Here is a 19,902-nt window from a genome sequence, read left to right on the forward strand (position 1 = left end):
ACGATGTAAAACACCAAGAAGGAATAATGAATACAAACAGAACAAGATAGGATGATAACAATAAACAAAAAATAAAAACAAAAGGATAGTAAACCTGATTTTAGAGCCTGTGCTATGATACCAAATGATGCGAACCTCAATCGACGCGCTTTGAGACCCAACAACAATATTGGAATACGGACCCAAGAAAGCTAAAATTCAGATATGTTTTTTTGGATAGAAAACCTTGACCCAACGTTTATAAGTGAAACGCGAATTAAATGTATAAAGTAACAACTCTCGACCCAATGATTATAATGGAATCACGAACCGAAGGTATAGAGTTTGAACGCCACAAGGAAAAATCCTTGATAAGTTCAAAAGTTCTTTGAAGAACCAATAGAAGAAGCAAACCTCACTTTTTATAATTTTCATTCATGATGTCCATTACAATGAGTGCATGCTATTTATAAAGCATGTCTGAAAATATGACTACCTACTTGCTATGGAAAGGAAATTAAATTGGTTCCAACATTGAAAAATAAATAAAGTAAAAAAGGACTAACTAAAATTAAGGTTGATTTGGTCTGAAATTTGCAACTCCTCCATGCCAAAAATAGACTGAGATTGGCAATTAAATCACGCCTAAGGAAGGTCTTGAAATAGGTAAGTCAATCAACCAACTAATTGGCATGTAATTTGGCAAGTCAATCATCCAATTAATTGGTATGTAATTGGATAGTCAATCAACCATAATCAATCATTAATCCATGCCATTGCTAAGGAAATTTTGTGCAATTTGCTCCATGAATAGCTTGGATCAAATTTATTACGCCTTCATCTCCCTTTGGGCCAAGCTTGGAATGCCCCATTTTAGAATCAGCCAAAATCTCTTGAATCAGCCCATTAAGTGCTTCTTTGATCTTCTTGGATCTTGCTCTAGTAATAGGCCCAACTGGAACATGCAATGGATCCTTTAATGGTGCTTGTTGAATCTCATTACATTGCACTTTCAATTTTTTTTGTAAGTGTATTTTTTGAATGCTTCGTCTGAAGTAAAACATGCATATTTCAGAGAAATGTTTGGTTTTGATGAGGACGATGATCGTGTCTTTAATTGAAAATATTTGAAAGCTAGGAATTTGATTGCGCTATAAATATATGCTTGACGTGTTTTGGTCTATTTGGTTCAGGGCTCCGGCAGTTGCTTAGATGCTGTTTCTGCAGCTATTCAAGTGTTAGAGGTATAGTTTCTTCTTTCCACACACACTGTATGTATGTATATATGTATCCGTTTGTTCATTTGTTTATCTATTTGGCTGCGTGTTTATTGTATAATGCTGATGTTATCATGCTTAGGATGTAATTGTTCTTAATTCATATTATATCTCGGAATGTTGGAGTGTCAATCTGTAAGCATAACCAATTTTTGAGAGGCTTTTCCGCTTATACTTGGGGAAAGAATTATTTTGGCAGTTAACACAGAGCAGGTTATGTCAAGTATGGGAATTCATTGTGTGATCTCTGAATTTGAGAGGATCTTTGGTTCCTCAGAAGTATCTTTTGTCTTTAGAATTTTTGGAGAATTTTAAATCTACTCGGTATAATATAGTAAGTTGTAGAATGGAATTTTCCTTTTTGAAGTTACAAAACATGTGGTCCTCAAATAGCAAGTGAGTGGAAGTTTAGCAGGAAAGCAATATAGGCCTGTCTTACCGTAGGTTAATCAATTTTCTAATTTGGTTTGCTGATTTTGGATTCCAAGATGATTTGATATTGCCTCTTTATTTTCTTTTACGAAGGATTAGAGGCTTTTCGTTTTATACCAAGAGGAGAACCATTTGATGCTGTGTAAGCTTTCATGTAGATCTGTTATATCATGTTTAACGAGTTTTAATGATACCACTATTTCATTGAAGGATGATCCTAGCACAAATGCGGGTCGAGGCTCCAATTTGACAGAAGATGGTCATGTGGAATGTGATGCCAGTATTATGGATGGTGATTCTGGAGCATTTGGGGCTGTTGGGGCATTGCCAGGTATTCATAATGCTATGCATTGGATATTTTATTGAGTTAACCAATTACATTACGTGTCATCAGCAATTTCTTTGGTTTATATGATTCTGTTAACAAATTGGGCTTTACATTTTAGTTTGCAATCTTCATTTAACATAAATTTACTGAATGTCGCGTGTGACATGGAAAACAAAATGAAGTTATTAATGTCTGTTTCGTATGTTGTAGACCAGGCATTCGAAATGCCATCCAGATTGCTACTTTATTGGCCAAGGATCAAATTATGGGATCTTCTTTGTTGGGTCGAATACCTCCCATGTAATGATTGCTCTACCTTTCTTCTCTTTTAACCTATTGGAGGACTATGTCACTATGGCTCTTCCCTTTCATAAAGCTGTTTTACGGTCCATTTCTAGATGTCTATATCCCCGAATGTATTATCAATCTTCATGAAATAGTCACTTTTCACTTGGGGATACATCAGTTTGCTAATAGTTTGATGGCAGATGATTTAATCAGAAGAAAAAAAGTTCAACTCTGATGAAAATTAGTTATGTTCTACTAACATGAGGAGTAGTTTCAACTTCTGAATTCTTTTATTTTTTTATTTTTTTATTTTACTTCAAACTTACTCCTGCAAAAATAATACCATGTTGCACAGCTTCTTGGTTGGTGAAGGAGCTCGAACATGGGCAAAGTCCAAGGGCATTGCTTTGCCAGCAACTATAGCCGAGGCTGACAAGGTCCATATCTTTTATTTTTTCACCTACAATTTTGTAGCCTCTCACCCAACTCCAAAGGAGAGTAGATAACATATATCATGTCAAATATGTCAAGTTTACTTTTTAAAGTCACTTATCTTTCAGCTATAGAATTATTTCTTGCTTATAACAATGGGTAAATTGATCTTGAGCATTTTGAAATAGTGGCTGGTTACAGAAAGGGCAAAAGCACAATGGAAAACGTATAAAGTGATGGTTGATGATGCCAAAGCTAAAACAGAAATTCCTGCTGTGGGTATTTCTTGCAGTCTACAAGAAACTGCTGCAATACCAGGTATTCCATCTTAGTTTGATTTTGCAAGGAGCGATTCATTCCATTTCAAAACTGTGAAGGTCTGTAGCGTGAACATTTATCTGCACATCTGCCTTTTCTGGTAAGGGAAGCTGATAATACTATCCACCTTCCCGCTTTACACATGGTATTTTACCTGTGTTCCTTGGTCCATGGTGCTTCTTAGGAGTATATTAGATTTAATACTACCCTATGCAAGCAATTACTTAGTTCATAAATTAAAACTTCGCATTAAACAAGTCACATTCTACAAAACTTAGGTTCATAAATCATTCCACATGTCTCTGTCAGTTTCATTCTGGTGATGTTGCTTGGCATTTTCATATATATATATATATATATATATATATATATATATATATATATATATATATGTCTAGCTTTGTTTGCTATATGCATAATACTGCATCTAGGTGGCTATAAGCTTATATTTAGGGAACATTTTTTAGATTGAACTTCTCCCAAGTGGACTATGAAGGTTACATTAATCATGTGTTTCTGTTATCAAGTATGCGTGGGCTTTAACCAATTTTGTAAAAGCATCGTGTATGGTAGCTCTTTTTTTGTTTTGAATCAATAATTCAAGACTCTCTAGAACTCAAGCCACCCTCAATGCATAACTCTTCTTCTTTAATAGTGCTTTCACTTATCACACTCTCCCAACTTTCCATCATCAATGGCAGAAGCAACAAAGAGGTGGTTTGCTTCTTCTTTCATGCTGTTTTTTATACCCTCTCTCTCTTTATTCGTTTTAAAAATTTTGGGACCATCTTTTTTTTTGTTTGTTTTTTTCACGTATGCAGTTGTGACAGGGTCAAATAAGGGGATTGGGTTTGGAATATGCAGGCAACTGGCCTCAAATGGGGTCGTGACGGTGCTAACTGCTAGAGATGAGAAAAGGGGCATTGAAGCTGTTGAAAAGCTCAAAGAATTAGGGCTATCTGAGTATGTGGTATTTCATCAGCTTGATGTGGCTGACCCTGGTAGTATTGCTTCTCTCGCAAATTTCATCAAAACCAAATATGGGAAGCTTGATATATTGGTACGATTCACAGTCAACTCACTAAAAATCTTTTCATTCCTCTGTTTTCTGTTGCTTTTTTATTATTATTATTGTTCTAATGATGACAAACCCTTTAAATTCTATATATGCAGGTCAACAACGCCGGGATTTCTGGATGTATAATAGATGGTGATGCTTTTGCAGCTATGGGTGGTGGTAAGGCAAGTTTTCCAAGTATCCTTTGTTTTTATTTCTTCTTTTCTTCGCCGAAAAAAAAAAAAAGAAAAAAAAGACAAGTGCTCTGCTCTTGGACATAATCACCCATCACAAACCATTATCTGTCTACCATTTTCTTGAAGAAATTCATTGGCCTAACTCATCTTATAAAATCGGCTCTATGAGAGAAGGTTGTTCATTCTTTATAAACATTCCCAAGGTCTTGTCTACAAGCAATGTGGGCAAACCGGTATTTTTCTTGGTCTTTGTCACGGGGTAAGTAGTGTGGGCTCCATTCGTCCTGTGATAGGCTCTGATATCATGAAGAAATTTGTGGACCTAACTCATCTCATAAACCGGTTTTATAAAAGGGGTTGCCCATTCCTTATAGACATGCCAAAGATCTTGTTCAAAGATAATGTGAGATTAGTTCTCAACACTTCTTTCTACAATTATTAATGCAAGAAGGTGCCACAATCGATTGGGAGAAAATAACGAGTCACACTTATGAGTTAGCTGAAGATTGCGTGAGGACAAACTACTGTGGCTGCAGAAGAATGGTTGAAGCACTTGTTCCCCACCTGCATTTGTACAATTCACCAAGGATTGTTAATGTTTCCTCTTTCTGGGGGAAGCTACATGTATAAAACTAGTACAAATATAAGATCCCTCTTGTATACTTTCTATCAAGATTCATGCAGAGTTTTTATTTTCAAATTAAACTGTGATTCATTTTCCCTTCAATCAAACACAAGTTTTCTTGTTCTGTGTTTTAGAACATATCAAATGAATGTGCTAAAGGAGTGTTTGGTGATGCTGAAAGCCTAACAGAAGAAAGAGTGGATGAGGTATTGAGTGAATTTCTAAAAGATTTTAAAGAGGGTTCCTTGAAAACGAAATGCTGGCCTAGTTTTTTGCCTGCCTACAAAGTTTCAAAAGCGGCTCCAAATGCCTATACAAGAATCGTGGCCAAGAAATATCCATCTTTTCATTCAATTACGTCTGTCCTGGCAATGTCAAGACAGATATAAACCTCAACACTGGCTTCTTGACTAGTGATGAAGGTGCTGAAAGTGCTGTAAAGCTAACGCTGCTAACGATGGTCCTTTGGCGTATTCTTTGAACAGAAAAAAGTGTCAACTTTTGATTAAAGATCGTATATTTCTTTAATTTCTCATTAAGAGAATAAATACCACATGGATACTTGAATGAATATGCTCTTTTCCCTTTGTACTCTACTTTTCTGTCTTGGTTCTCAATGCAATAAGCTATTTTCAAGCCAATGTACAAAGTTAATGTCATGTATTTTATGCTGAGAATCTTAGTAGAATCTCCATTTCAACAATCTTGAAAATAGTACGAGAGGCCCTTCACTAAAAAAAAATAATGATTTAGAGATGTTTTGGAATAGAGTCTATCAGTAGTCATTTTAATTGTAAAATGACCCCTCTCAGAAGGAAGAGTCGTTTAAAGAGTAAAACATTGTTCAAACGACCCCACCCTCAGAGTGAGGTCATTTGAATAGTACTTGGTGAAGAATAACTAGTCAAGTCGATCTAGATGGTGAGAAATTTCCTTCAAAAGTCCAAGCACAAGTTAATGGGGGAGAAAGTGCTGCTCAATTTCCTCCTCTTGTTCGTTACTCTATCTGGTCCAAAAACATTTTGGCTGCCTTCTACACTCGTCCAAACTTCATCTTCCAAAGGGATTACAAAATCTAGTGTGGGGTGGGCTTTAAATTATCAATTATTCTAAATGATAAATTTAATCATTTAATTAATATTCTAACGCTCTCTCACACAAGTGAGTTTAAATTAATTATCGCCGAGTCTCGACATATAGAATATTTAATTGAATTGAGAAATGAATTCCAAAGACAAAATTTGATATCATAGCCTTTGTTTTGATTTACTAATTATTTTAAAATTTTAAATTAATAAAAAAAATTATGAATTTAATCATTTAAATAATGTTCCAATAAGCTCAAACTCATCCACACCTTCAAGCATGTGAGTATCTAAATTGATTTACCATGATATTGAGTGGCCATAGAAATGAATTATTTAAAATAATGGTGAATGAGTTGGTAAGTCACCTTGGAATTGATATTATATCTTTAATATCTTAACTTGATAAAGAAAGTTTGACAACAGATATTAATTATATAGTTGGAAGAAAATCGGATGTTGGCACAAAACAATGGTAGACACAAGAGGTAAAAATATTACATCTAAATGATCAAATGCTCTCCCAAGAAATGGAAATTATTATTATTTTTTATTTAGATTTTGTTTTGTAGTATTTTTAATTATATGGTTGTATTTTATCTGCAAATTGCATTGATAACAAATTAAGAGCATAAAATTCTTACAACACAGAGCATAAAACTCTGAAAAATCAAAGCCAAATGCTATAAGATTACGAAGTTATAGATACCAATCAGAATTTATCATAGCCAAATGTTATGAGGTGACAAAGTCATAGATATTATTTAGAAAATTCTTATAATCAAGTGCTATCTAGAACTTCAAGCTTCTGCTAACTCATGTACTAGATCTGCTCTGAACAGACTAGATCTAGAACATGAGTAGCCCATATACAAAAAAAAAAAAAAAAAAAAAAAAACAAAAGGTCAAAATAAAAAAACTAAAAATTCGGCCGTAAGAGATAAACCCTCACACCGATCTACTATTCATCGGCCCAAAGATTAGGAGACAATTCACATCATTGATCCAAAGGCCAAGACAAAAGGAATAAAAAAAGGATATCGTAGACATCCTTAAGAAGACTAGCCTTGCCGGATGAAAACGATCAAATCTAAGTTTAGAAACTAAATCTAAATCTACATCTACAAGCTAGATCTAAAACTAACTCACAAAAAACCTAGACCCAAAAGATCATAGAGAAGACACCGAATCTATAACTTTACATTTATTTAAAGAAAGAATCTTGGACCTATGTTGAAAACATATCCTTCCCCATGCCTCCCTCATGCCATGTCTAGCCCACTTTGCCCTTGAAAAAGAGAGAGAAATCTCTTCGTAATAAATGATCTGACGTCTGGAATTTCTTGACCTTTGACCGTCACACGTGGACGACTCTGATTTATCCTTGTACAGCACCCAGATAGTCTGTAGTTTCGCAGCTTGTCAAAGCTCCCAATCCCTAGATCTAAAGACCTTCGGGTAAAGATAAACAGCACGCCCAGCGTGCTTCAACAGTGAAGCACTCCGGGCATAATTTTTTATTTATTATTATTTTATTATTTTAATTAAAAAAAAAAAAAAAAAACGCCCGGAATTGCCCAAAGACCCTCACTTCTCATGCTACCCCTTCAACAATTTATATAATCCCCCGGGACTCCCCACTTCCGCCCTTAAAGATCTGCTTCAAATTCTGAGCTTAAAGTTTCAGTTATTGAAGCAGGCAAGTTAACTATTTTCCATTTTGTTTATTCACTTGATTATTTGATTGTGTAACTACTAATTCTTAGCTTGGAACTTGAATCTGCCATTTATTTTGAACTGAATGCAAATGTTTTCTTTCTCTCTCTCTCTTTTGTTTTCTTCGGTTTGGAATTCCAATTCTGTGGGATTTGGAAGTCTGGGTTTTGCTGTGGAATTGTTATTCTGGGTTTAATGAGTAAGGCCTGAGTCCAGAAACCAAACCAGATTTGGAATTCCACTTCGAATTCCAGTCCGAGCATTAGGTGCTTGCTGCCAAACTCGGCTGTGCATTTGATTTGTTTTCTTCTATGGTTCAGTATAAAATTACCATCCACAATGATGGAAAGATAGACCTTTGGGATTGTAGCTCAAATGGGTTGTAGATAGATTGTAATGTACTTCGAGACCTTTAGGGATATTGTAAATGGAGATTTAATTTCTCAGAAAGTTTTAGAGGAGCTAGTTTGTTAAGTTTTTGTTGGAAGCATTGTGATATTGTGGATTTGGTGTTGCAGAAAAATATCTTGAGCGAAATGGCCATCAGGAAACCTGGTTTAATTGCTTTATTTGATGTGGATGGTGTTAGGTGTGACTTGTCACCCATCACACGTGGGCCCCACTAGTTCTCTACTCCTTTCGGGTTTAGGAGACTTTTGTCTAAGTTTGTTTTGGAGTCCTTCTCCTATGTGTTATTGGACTCCTTGTTTGACTTATAGTAGAAGTCCTAGACCAACATGTAAAAGGAGAGTTAAGCTTCTATATAAGGAACAAAGCACAAGGTGAATTTGTGTGTGTGCAAAAAAACGTGAAGCACCAAAGAGAGGAGAAAAAAGAGAGAATTTGAGAGAAGGAGGTACAAGGGCAGCAAGGGTGTTTTCTTCTTGGTGGTTTTTGGAGGAGCCAAAAACAAGGGATTAGAAGAAAAAGGGTGCTGCAGAGTGAGAGAAGAAAATAGAGATCAGCCGCCATCCGTTTCAGCAAAAGAAGAGTTTGTACATCTGTCTTTTGTATTCTATTTTGGGAATAATCTTTCTTGTGTGATAGTGAGATTTGGGTGTATTGGGGCTTTGGAATCTGAGTGATTTTCTCTTTACTATTTTTGTACTCCATCTTTTGATAATAGATTTTTTCCGGGTCGTCTCCGCCAGTGGATGTAGGCTTGTTAAGCTGAACCACTTAAATCTTTGTGTCGTGTGTGATTGCTTATCTTTGTTATTCTGCATTCTTCTTATTTTTCGCATCTCACGGGTCTTGAAAAATAGGATTAATTTCCTAACAACTGGTATTAGAGCTGTTGGTTCGAGTTGGAGCGATGGCAGGTGAAGAAGGAAAGATGGGAATCGAGAAATTCGACGGCAAAGATTTTGGATTTTGGAAGGTACAGATTGAAGATATTCTTTATGGGAAGGATCTTCATCAACCTCTTTTGGAAGAACAACCTGACGACATGGATGATAGCCAGTGGGCTCTGCTTGATCGTAAAGCCCTAGCAGTTATCAGGTTATCACTGTCAAAATCAGTTGCACACAACGTTGTAAAGGAGAAGACCGCAGCAGGTCTAATGGCGGCTTTGTCAAGCATATATGAGAAGCCGTCGGCTAACAACAAGGTGCATCTGATGAAGAAATTGTTCAACCTAAAGATGGCGGAAGGAGCTTCAGTGGCACATCATCTCAATGAGTTCAACAACATCACAAATCAATTGTCCTCGGTGGAAATTAATTTTGATGATGAGGTTCGCGCGTTGATCGTCTTGGCATCTTTGCCCAATAGCTGGGAAGCAGTGAGGATGGCTGTGAGTAACTCTGTAGGAAAGAGTAAACTAAGCTATGAAGACGTCAGGGATTTGATTCTCAGTGAAGAGGTTCGCAGAAAAGATGCAGGTGAAGCCTTTTGTTCTGGTGCTGCTTTAAACCTTGAGACTCGGGGCAGAGGACAAGATAGAAACTCTGGTCAAGGCAGATCAAATTCTAGAAAAGGGAGAAGCAAATTCAGATTCGGCCAACAACCTGAGTGTTGGAACTGTGGCAAGACTGGCCACTACAAGAAAAATTGCAGGGAACTGCAGAAGGAGACTGAGAATGATTATGCAAATGTAGTGACAGAAGAAGTATATGATGCCCTACTTCTATCTGTTGATAGTCCCCTTGATTCTTGGGTCTTAGACTCAAGAGTATCTTTTCATACGACAGCGATCCGTGAAATTCTCGTGAACTATGTTGGTGGAGATTTCGGGAAGGTGTATTTGGCTGACGGAACGGCGCTGGATGTTGTGGGCCTAGGCGATGTTCGCATTAGAGTTCACAGTGACTTGGTATGGAAGCTACAGAAGGTCAGGCATGTTCCGGAGCTAAAAAAGAATCTGATTTCAGTGGGACAGCTTGATGAGGAAGGGTATTCAATTCATTTCCACGGTGGAAAGTGGAAGGTCTGCAAGGGAGCTAGGATTTTGGCTCGTGGTCATAAGACGGGTACTCTTTATATGACGACGAACAGCAAGGATACAGTTGCTGTTGCAGATACGGATGCTGACTCAAAACTATGGCACCTAAGGCTTGGGCACATGAGTGAGAAAGAGATGAAGGTACTTATGTCAAAAGGGAAACTACTGGGGTTAAAGTCAGTTGAGTCTGATTTGTGTGAAGGCTGCATCCTAGGGAAGCAGAAGAAGGTGAGTTTCGCGGAAGTTGGCAAAGCACCTAAGCTTGGAAAGCTGGAGCTGGTACACACGGATTTGTGGGGTCCCGCACCAGTGGCATCTCTTGGAGGCTCGCGGTATTACATCACATTTGTTGATGACTCAAGCAGGAAGGTATGGGTTTATTTCTTGAAAAGTAAATCTGCTGTATTTGAGACTTTTAAGAAATGGAAGGCCATGGTTGAGACTGAAACGGGCTTGAAGCTCAAGCGTTTGAGATCAGACAATGGAGGAGAATACGAAGACAGGGGGTTTAAACAGTTTTGTGCAGTGAATGGGATTAGAATGGAGAAAACTATCCCAGGAACGCCGCAGCAGAATGGCGTGGCTGAGTGCATGAACAAGACTCTCAATGAGCGTGCCAGGAGTATGAGATTGCATGCTGGGTTACCAAAAACTTTCTGGGCTGATGCAGTTAGCACTGCTACATACCTAATAAATGGGGGGTGGGGGTCTTCCGTTTCCCTGAGCCATAGACTACGGGAAGAAGTCTGGAGTGGAAAAGAGGTAAATCTTTCACATCTGAAAGTTTTTGGTTGTGCTTCGTATGTCCATGTTGAGTCTGATACCATGAGTAAACTAGATGGTAAATCTAATAAGTGTTTCTTCATTGGATATAGAGATGAGGCCTTTGGTTATCAATTTTGGGATGATCAAAATCGGAAGATCATTAGAAGTCGGAATGTGACTTTTAATGAGTGTGCTATGTACAAGGATGGGTCAAGTGCAGAACCTGAAGTTACAGAGCAGGAACCGAAGAAGTCTGAGTTTGTTAACTTAGATGACCTTTCTGAAAGTACAGTGCAGAAAGAGAAACAATTCGTGGAGGTGGAGCTTGATAAACAGTGTTCACTCACGGATGAATGTGATAACAGAAAATCTTCAAGAAACTTACAGCACCGAGAAGAGTCTTATTCTTTAGCAAGAGGCAAAGAGAAACAGGATCGAAAAGCAACAAAGAGGTATGGCTTTGAAGATATGGTTTCTTTTGCTCTAACGGCTTGTAGTGGAGATCCATCGTCTACTCAGAATAGTACACTGACAGAGGTGGAGTTACTACAGAGAGGTAAAACTTGGGAATCTGGAGAATTACCCAAAGGAAAGAAGGCTAAAGGGTGCAGATGGGTCTACAGGAAGAAAGAGTCATCGGAGAATGCTGTACGGTCGACGGGGCTGATAGAGAAGCATGGTGTAATGTCTAAATCAAGTCCTATGCTCAAGTTCAAGAGGCGCTTGGACTTGAGGGACACTTGTAGAGTGTGATTGCCCTTGGGGGCTGAGGCGGAGACATCTGGAGGAGACACGTTTTGGTAGACTTGATGGGATTCAAGTCAAGGTGGAGATTGTTAGGTGTGACTTGCCACCCATCACACGTGGGCCCCACTAGTTCTCTACTCCTTTTGGGTTTAGGAGACTTTTGTCTAAATTTGTTTTGGAGTCCTTCTCCTATGTGTTATTGGACTCCTTGTTTCACTTATAGTAGAAGTCCTAGACCAACATGTAAAAGGAGAGTTAAGCTTCTATATAAGGAACAAAGCACAAGGTGAATTTGTGTGTGTGCAAAAAAACGTGAAGCACCAAAGAGACGAGAAAAAAGAGAGAATTTGAGAGAAGGAGGTACAAGGGCAGCAAGGGTGTTTTCTTCTTGGTGGTTTTTGGAGGAGCCAAAAACAAGTGATTAGAAGAAAAAGGGTGCTGCAGAGTGAGAGAAGAAAATAAAGATCAGCCACCATCCGTTCCAGCAAAAGAAGAGTTTGTATATCTGTCTTTTGTATTCTATTTTGGGAATAATCTTTCTTGTGTGATAGTGAGATTTGGGTGTATTGGGGCTTTGGGATCTAAGTGATTTTCTCTCTACTATTTTTGTACTCCATCTTTTGATAGTGGATTTTCTCCGGGTCGTCTCCGCCAGTGGATGTAGGCTTGTTAAGCCGAACCACTTAAATCTTTGTGTCGTGTGTGATTGCTTATCTTTGTTATTCCGCATTCTTCTTATTTTTCGCATCTCACGGGTCTTGGGAAATAAGATTAATTTCCTAACAGATGGGACCCTTACTGCTCCAAGAAAGGTACCGATTTTCTTCTCTGATTCATTTTGTTTGTTAATTTTGTTCCATTGTATTGTTTATATTATTATGGTCACAGCAGCATAGGATATATGTAAGCAAGTTGTTATTTCTTAGATTTATTGCATGAAAGTAACATTTCCATGTATCCACTTGAAATTGTCTTTGATGCAACTTTTTCCACTCAAATGCTAGGTGGCTACTCCAAAGCTGTTAGAATTCATGCGGGAGCTTTGAAAGGTAATTGCTTAGCTATAAGAGGGGATTTTATGGGACTCTTTCTTGTATTCTCTTTTACCAACATTCAGAAGGCATTTGATGAGAGATATTTCTGGCTGCAGGTTGTGACAGTCGGAGTCGTGGAAGGATCTGACCTTATTAAAATATCAGAGCAGCTTGGGAAGACAGGTTTGCTCTATCTAGCTCTTAGTCATTGGCTCATAAGAGAAAGTGAAATGAGCTAGGAACCCAAAATCTGTTTGATTATTCCATTTGTTTCAACATGATCTAAAAATATACTTTAGTTCTTAGCTTTCAAATGTATTTTTCATGTGAATATTCGACATGAACCTTGACAATCAAGCATTATCTTTTCTATGGATTATAAATGAGTTTCAAGTCTAACCTTTATAAGCATTATCTGATTGGTTTTCAATAGTTCTCAAAATCAGGGCCAAATGCAGTTGTATACTTCACAATTTTTCATATGTACATGACTATACTATTAAGTGTCTCTTTTCTCTTTGCAGTTATTGATGACTACGATTATGTGTTTTCTAAGAATGGTCTTGTGGCTCATAAAGATGGGAAGCTTATTGACACCCAGGTACTGTTTACAGCATAAACCCAGAATACAAAGAAAGCAGTAACATTTGTAACTGATGTTTATAAATTTAGATATCCACAAGAGACTTGAGCTAGAAGTGTCAAGATGGTTTTATTTAACTTGGTATGCTAAACTTCAAAAAGCAATTGATGCTTGTATACTTGTCCTTTGCTGACCTTTAACCCTTCCCTTTGACTTGTAATTTGCTCAGAGAAAAAGAGTCCTTTGTTGACCCACTGTGTACATCCCCCATGGAAGTGTTTGTTATTCTGGACAATTATGTATCACCTCCTCGTCATTTTGTTATTACACATTACCTAAGTTTGAAAATGCCTTTGGGTTGGTTTTGGCCTTTAAGGTGCTTGCCAACTATAAATTGTTTCCTTGGGAGTTGTAGCAAAACTTTATTATCTTTTGCATCCTTGTTTCTTAGTTTGATATATATTACCTTGATAGGTTTTGTTTCTTCATGGAGAATAACTTATATGTGGAGGTTGCACAAAAGTGACTTTTTGTGCCCACCACTCAATGAATGACAACTAAGCTTATTTCAAATTAGAAAAAAAGTTTGAATGCACTAGATTATACCATTCTATTTGTTAAACCCAAACCCTTATTTTCCCCTGTTATTCCTATTCTTTTATAAGGCAAACATCAACCACCCACTGCCGCCACACATCAGCCCACTGCCGCCACACCTCAGCCCACTGCCGCCATACATCAGCCCACTGCCGCCATACGCAGGCAGATTTCCACCACCGGTAAGTGATATTTTTTTTTTCTCTAACTCTCCATTTTGTTCCCCAGTCTTTCCCGTTAACCTTAAGGACAACTTTTCTTGTAAATCAAAGAACTTTGCTTTCCATATGAAAAGTAGTTGCTTGCCTGTATTTGTGGGATTGCGGGGATCAGAGGTGGTGGTGCCAGAAAAGTAGTTGCTTGCCTGTAATGAGTGACAATATAAAAATGGGTTCATGTTCTGCCCTTTTTTTTTTTTTTTTTAATTGTTTTTAACCTCTGTTATGTAGACGTGCCTAGCCTACTGCTTATGACTTTGCGTGATAATTTTTAGTTTTAAGGTTTGTGGATAATGTCTCCATTTTTGTAAAGAGAGATTTGTTCACCTAATCTCACATTTCTTTGGATGTCTGCAAGTATTACATCTAAATCGCAGCTGCCCATATTTTCTTATGAATGCTTCTCTTAAATGCTTTATTCATCATTCAAGATGGTCAATGGCAGATTGATCCTTTCACAAAACTAGAAAACCTTAGATTCCTCAACATATTTGTGCATGATTTTGTAAAGTTCAACATTATTTTTCCCTACTTTAGTCTTTATCTAGTTGTAAAAACTTATCGTGAAATTCTTGTCTCAATGGTTAAAGAAAATCATCTTGCAGGATTCCCGAAATGAATACTAATAGTAAAGAACTTGAGATAATATCATGTGGTGATGAGATTATTGAAGATGGATATATTGACAATGTAATGGCAGAAGATCAATGTGATTTGAAGCAATCTACTACCCACTTTTCTTGGCGTAATGGTCCCACAGAACCATGTCTTAATATGGAATTTGTTGAATTAGAAGATGCTTATGCATGTTATAATGCTTATTCAAGGCGAATAGGTTTTAGCATTCGGAAAAGTCATTCTCGACGATTGAATGATAAGTCATTAGTTGCGATAGAATATGTGTGTTCAAGGGAAGGATTTCGTTATAAAAATTCTCAAAACACAATCTCTACAAATTCGAAGCCAGAAACAAGAATAGGATGCAAAGCAATGATGGGTTTGAAGAAAGTGGGATTAGGATGGATTGTATGTAAGTTCGTAATTGAACATAATCATATGCTCCTTTCTCCTAGAAGCACAAGTTTACTTCGTGGACATAGAGTGGTAACACATGCCCAAAAGAGTCTTATAGATACACTAAATGAGGCCGGTGTACCTCCAAGGAAGATAATGTCAGTGTTGAGCAAAAAATCCGGTGGTGACCATAATGTTGGTTGTATTGCTAAAGATGTTCAAAATTATTTGGGGAATAGAAGAAGTCTTATGTTTGGAGAGGGAGATGCACAAAAAATGTACAATTATTTTCTTGAGAAACAAAGCAAAAATTCGGGTTTTGTTTATGCAATCCAAGTGGATGAAAATGGAAGAATGGGCAATTGTTTTTGGGCAGATGCTAGATCACGAGTTGCATACCAATATTTTGGAGATGTTGTTACTTTTGATGCTACCTATTTGACAAATTGTTATAAGATGCCTTTTGTTCCTTTTACTGGAGTTAACCACCATCACCAATCAATGATGTTTGGATGTGCTTTGCTCATAAATGAAACCGTTGAATCATATACATGGTTGTTGAAAACATGGCTTGAAGCAATGCTTGGACGTGCTCCTTCTACAATTATCACAGATGATGACAAGGCTATGGGTAAGGCAATTGCAGAGGTACTACCAAATACTACTCATAGATTGTGCTTGTGGCATATTTTACAAAAAGTTCCAGAACATTTGGCTCATATATATAATAAATATCCATCTTTCCAAGGAGATTTTCGACATTGTATTCATAATACAATCACGATTGAAGAGTTTGAGGTTGAATGGAATGAAATTGTAAGCAAGTATCAATTGGGAGAGAATGATTGGTTGAAAAATATTTATAGGCGACGTGAAAAGTGGATACCGGCTTACTTGCGAACCACATTTTGTGCTGGCATGTCTACTACTCAAAGAAGTGAGAGCATGAATAAGTTTTTTAAAGATTATGTTCGTTCAAGTACAATGGTGTGTGACTTTGTATATCAATATGAAAAAGCCTTGGATGCACGTTATTTTAAAGAGAAAGAAAGAGATGTGAAGACATTAAATTCTAGACCGATTTTAAAAACATGTTACAAGATGGAAGCAGAGGCTGCAAAGGTTTACACAAGAGAGTCTTTTTTGATGTTTCAAGAAGAGCTATTTAACACTCAAAATTACAAGTCATCTAAATATCGGGAAGAAGGAGGGACAAAGATATATAGGGTGACCCTTCATGGGAAAGAAACTCCATTTTATGAAGTTGCATTTGAAGTTCTTGAAAAGAAAGCTACTTGTACATGCCATAAGTTTGAATTTGTTGGAATTCTATGTAGGCACATTCTTCAAATTTTTTTGAAGAAATCTTTGGTGGACACTATTCCTCAACATTATGTTTTAGATAGATGGACGATCAATGCCAAGAGTCGCATTATACATGGCATATCAAGTGATGATAATCAAGTAGAGAAGCCAAATTCTTTCACTTTGATGAGAAATAGCTTAATGTTGCAATTTTATGAAGTTATAGAAGCGGGGTGCCAATCAAAACGAAAATATGAACATCTTGGCATTGGTTTAGAAAAGCTTCATCACGAGCTTTTGGCAATGGATGATGATTGTGATGTAGGAAGCGCCGATGGTCCCGTGTTGAACAACCAAGTACTATCAAACCTTGGATTCACCTTGCAAGATCCTTTAAATGTTCGTTGTAGAGGAAAACCTAAATCTTTGAGACAAAAAAATCCAAAAGAAAATCAAGAAATCAAGAAAAGGGCATGTTCCATTTGCAAGAAAACCGGGCATGTGAGAACCAATTGTCCTTCACAAAAGCAAGCTAGGTATTCTTATAAATTTTGTGATTTACAATAATTTACATTAAAATGCATTGTGTTTTATTTTGCATTAAAATCTTATTTTTTATAGGGATGTTGTGAAAGACAATATGCAGTCAACTAATTTGGAGTTGATGGATCAACAAAGTCTAGTAAAGGTAATTTCTTATTATAACATATCCTCTATCAAAGTCATATTTTGTCCATTATCTAAATTTCATTATTTTTTAATACAGTGCTCTTTGCCAACTATGGAGTATCCCTTTGCAACTACATTTGCCATGTCTCAAGATCCTGTATTTCCATCTACCACAATTGATATTGGTGCAGACAACAACCCCTATGAAATTCCTTGAAGTTGTGGTTTGTGTGGAGTGGTCTTTTTTGTGAGGTTATGGTGACCATAAAAAAATGTATGGAAGCTGTATGCTGTATATGGCTAACAATGTCGAATGTATGCAAGCTCACTAAGCTGTATGCTGTTATGGTGACCACTTACTGGTTTATTTTTTGTATAACCAACAATGTTTAAGCTAACCAACAGTATTTGCTAAATATTTTTCAAGACTGAGATCAACAATATTTGCTCAATATTTGTTCCAACTTACAACAGTGAAAGTAAATGGCAGATTTATTCCACAAGCAGCAAGAAAATACCAGAGTGCTTCTGCAACTATTAAATTGCAAGTGCTCTGGAAGAAATAAAAATGCAGGTGAATCTAGTTGCAGACATCCTTAAATACAAAGGATATTTTAAGGGCAGATTAGAACTTCATTGAAAATGCAGGTGAATCTAGTTGCAGACACCCTTAATTAGAACTTCATTCAACAATATTTTTTGTTCCAACTTACAACAATGAAAGCAAAATGGCAGATTTATTCTACAACCAACAAGAAAATATTAGAGTGCTCTGGACCAAAAAAATTGCAAATGCTCTGGACCAAAAAAAAAAATGCAGGTGAAACTTAGAATTTTCAATTTCATCAAGCATCTAGTTGCAGAAACCCTTAAATACAAAGGATTTTTTAAGGGCCTATTTTAGAATCCCTTGTTGGTTTAAAAAAATTAAAAAAAAAAAAAAATCCAAAAAAAGTAAGAACTTCCATCGAGCGGTGCGAGTGGGCTGAGAGGCAGGGTTCGCTAGGCGGTGCTAGTGTGGCGATATTGGTGCAGAAGACGGCGATCTGGGCAGTGGGCTAGGCGGTGGTGAGCTGGGCCGCGGCGAGCTGGGCAAGGCAGCGGCAGGGAGCTGGGTGGAGGCGAGTTGGGCAGTGGACTCCTGAGCGGTGCGAGTGGGCTGAGCGGCGAGGTTCGATGGGCGGTGCTGGTGTGGCGATATTGGTGCAGACGACGGCGATCTGGGTAGTGGGCTCGGTGGGCTGGGTCGCGGCGAGCTGGGCAGCGGCAGGAAATTGGGTGGCGGCAGTGAACTGGGCTGGACGGCGGCGAGGCTCGATTTCTCTATTCAACTTTTCCTGGGCGGTACGGGTGAGCTGGATGGCTGTGGACTGGACGACGGCGAGCTGGGCGGCGGTAGACGAAGAAAACTGAGAAAACGAAGAGAGAAAGAACGAGAAAGAAAACTTACTGTCTATTGGTTTTACCATTAGAAGGGATAATCTAGTGCATCCAAAAACATTTTCTAACTTGCTCCAAGCAGACGTGTCAGTCATTTAGTGGCTGGCACAAAATCAACCTTTTGTGCAACCTGAGTACCCAAGACGCTCTCTTCTTCATGTGTCCAGAGCTTAAAGACATTTCTTGGAGAAGAGAAACTCAAGGTAATGACCTTCCTGTGTTAAATAAACGAACTGTTCAGTTTCTTATTTGGAAAATGCCCAATGTTTTATACTCTTAGGATACCTAGGATGGGTCTCTTGCACTTGTCCTTACATTTTCAGGGACTAGAACAGTTAATTTCTCCCATACATGCTTGCTTGCATGCAAAGAACTCATCAACAATGACTAGAAGCATCTTATTAGTTGTTGTTCTGCAAGCCTATAGTAATAATGGATTGTGAGAATGGCTATGGGTGTAAGTTATAGAGATGTATGGTAGACAAAAACTCTGTACAAAACATTTTCTAGCTTACCATATTTATCAATTCCTTGTCCCGATGGATTGAAAATGTGCAGGAATTTATCAATTTTACACTCCAGTATATTGCTGACTTGGATAGTTGGATATCCCTATAAAAAGGTTAGTGTTATGAAAGCCTAAATATGTTCGTGTGTGTATTTTAAGCTTGGTAAGATTTCCTTTTTTTATATGTTTTTAGTAGAACATTTATAGAGTTCCGAAGTGGCATGATCAATGTATCACCAATTGGGAGAAACTGCAGCCAAGAAGAAAGGGATGAATTTGAGAAGTATGACAAGGTAAAGAATCTTTGGTTCTTTTTGTTTCCCGCCCAAAATATCAAATTCTAAATTATTCTATTATCATAGAATAACTTTTATGCTTTTGGGTATGCAATGTGGAAAAACACATGAAAATGATGTTTCAGGTTCTCAACATTCGCCCGAAAATGGTTTCTGTGCTTCGTGAGAAGTTTGCTCACCTTAACCTGACATGTTCAATAGGAGGGCAAATAAGTTTTGATGTGAGTTGTACTTAAAGATTATACTTCATCTTCATTATGTTGGGATGAGTCTTGATTTGGCAGTAAATCAGAAGGCAAGTGCCATTGAATCTAATTTAGGTGCATAATTCTTGTAACAGGTTTTCCCTCAAGGTTGGGAAATGGTATAGTTTATGATTGTAGTAACCTATATATAATCGCCAATGGGTATTCTAAGTTAGTCTCAAACTGTTGAAGGCAACAAAATCATCGGTTAACAAAAGGTCCTGTATTTCCAATTCTCTCCTTGAGCTTCGGTTAATTCAGTGGAAAACATTTAGAAAGACAATTACAATCTAGCACATAC

The 19,902-nt window shown here is 37.5% G+C and overlaps 1 protein-coding gene and 3 pseudogenes across 2 annotated transcripts in view; all 4 read left to right on the forward strand.

Moving 5' to 3' along the window:
- Positions 1-3,068, forward strand: part of LOC132169535 (putative threonine aspartase) — a 9,554-nt gene extending 6,486 nt beyond the window's left edge. Inside the window, exons 2-6 of the mRNA XM_088514435.1 lie at positions 1,173-1,223; positions 1,899-2,019; positions 2,232-2,316; positions 2,660-2,741; positions 2,925-3,068. Of these exons, the coding sequence (XP_088370561.1) occupies positions 1,173-1,223; positions 1,899-2,019; positions 2,232-2,316; positions 2,660-2,741; positions 2,925-3,068 (483 nt within the window). The remainder of the gene's footprint in view (positions 1-1,172; positions 1,224-1,898; positions 2,020-2,231; positions 2,317-2,659; positions 2,742-2,924) is intronic.
- Positions 3,016-5,442, forward strand: LOC148588163 ((+)-neomenthol dehydrogenase-like; annotated as a pseudogene). Its single transcript, XR_015912725.1, has 5 exons — positions 3,016-3,768; positions 3,868-4,114; positions 4,228-4,300; positions 4,760-4,932; positions 5,068-5,442. The product of XR_015912725.1 is annotated as a (+)-neomenthol dehydrogenase-like (transcript).
- Positions 5,443-8,156: 2,714 nt separating this feature from the next.
- LOC132169536 (phosphomannomutase-like) lies at positions 8,157-19,726 on the forward strand (annotated as a pseudogene).
- LOC148588164 (protein FAR1-RELATED SEQUENCE 5 pseudogene) lies at positions 14,878-17,329 on the forward strand (annotated as a pseudogene).
- Positions 19,727-19,902: the final 176 nt, after the last annotated feature.

This window comes from Corylus avellana, chromosome 1 (assembly GCF_965113065.1).
Source record: "Corylus avellana chromosome 1, dhCorAvel1.hap1.2, whole genome shotgun sequence".
In the NCBI taxonomy this organism is placed as follows: domain Eukaryota; kingdom Viridiplantae; phylum Streptophyta; class Magnoliopsida; order Fagales; family Betulaceae; genus Corylus; species Corylus avellana.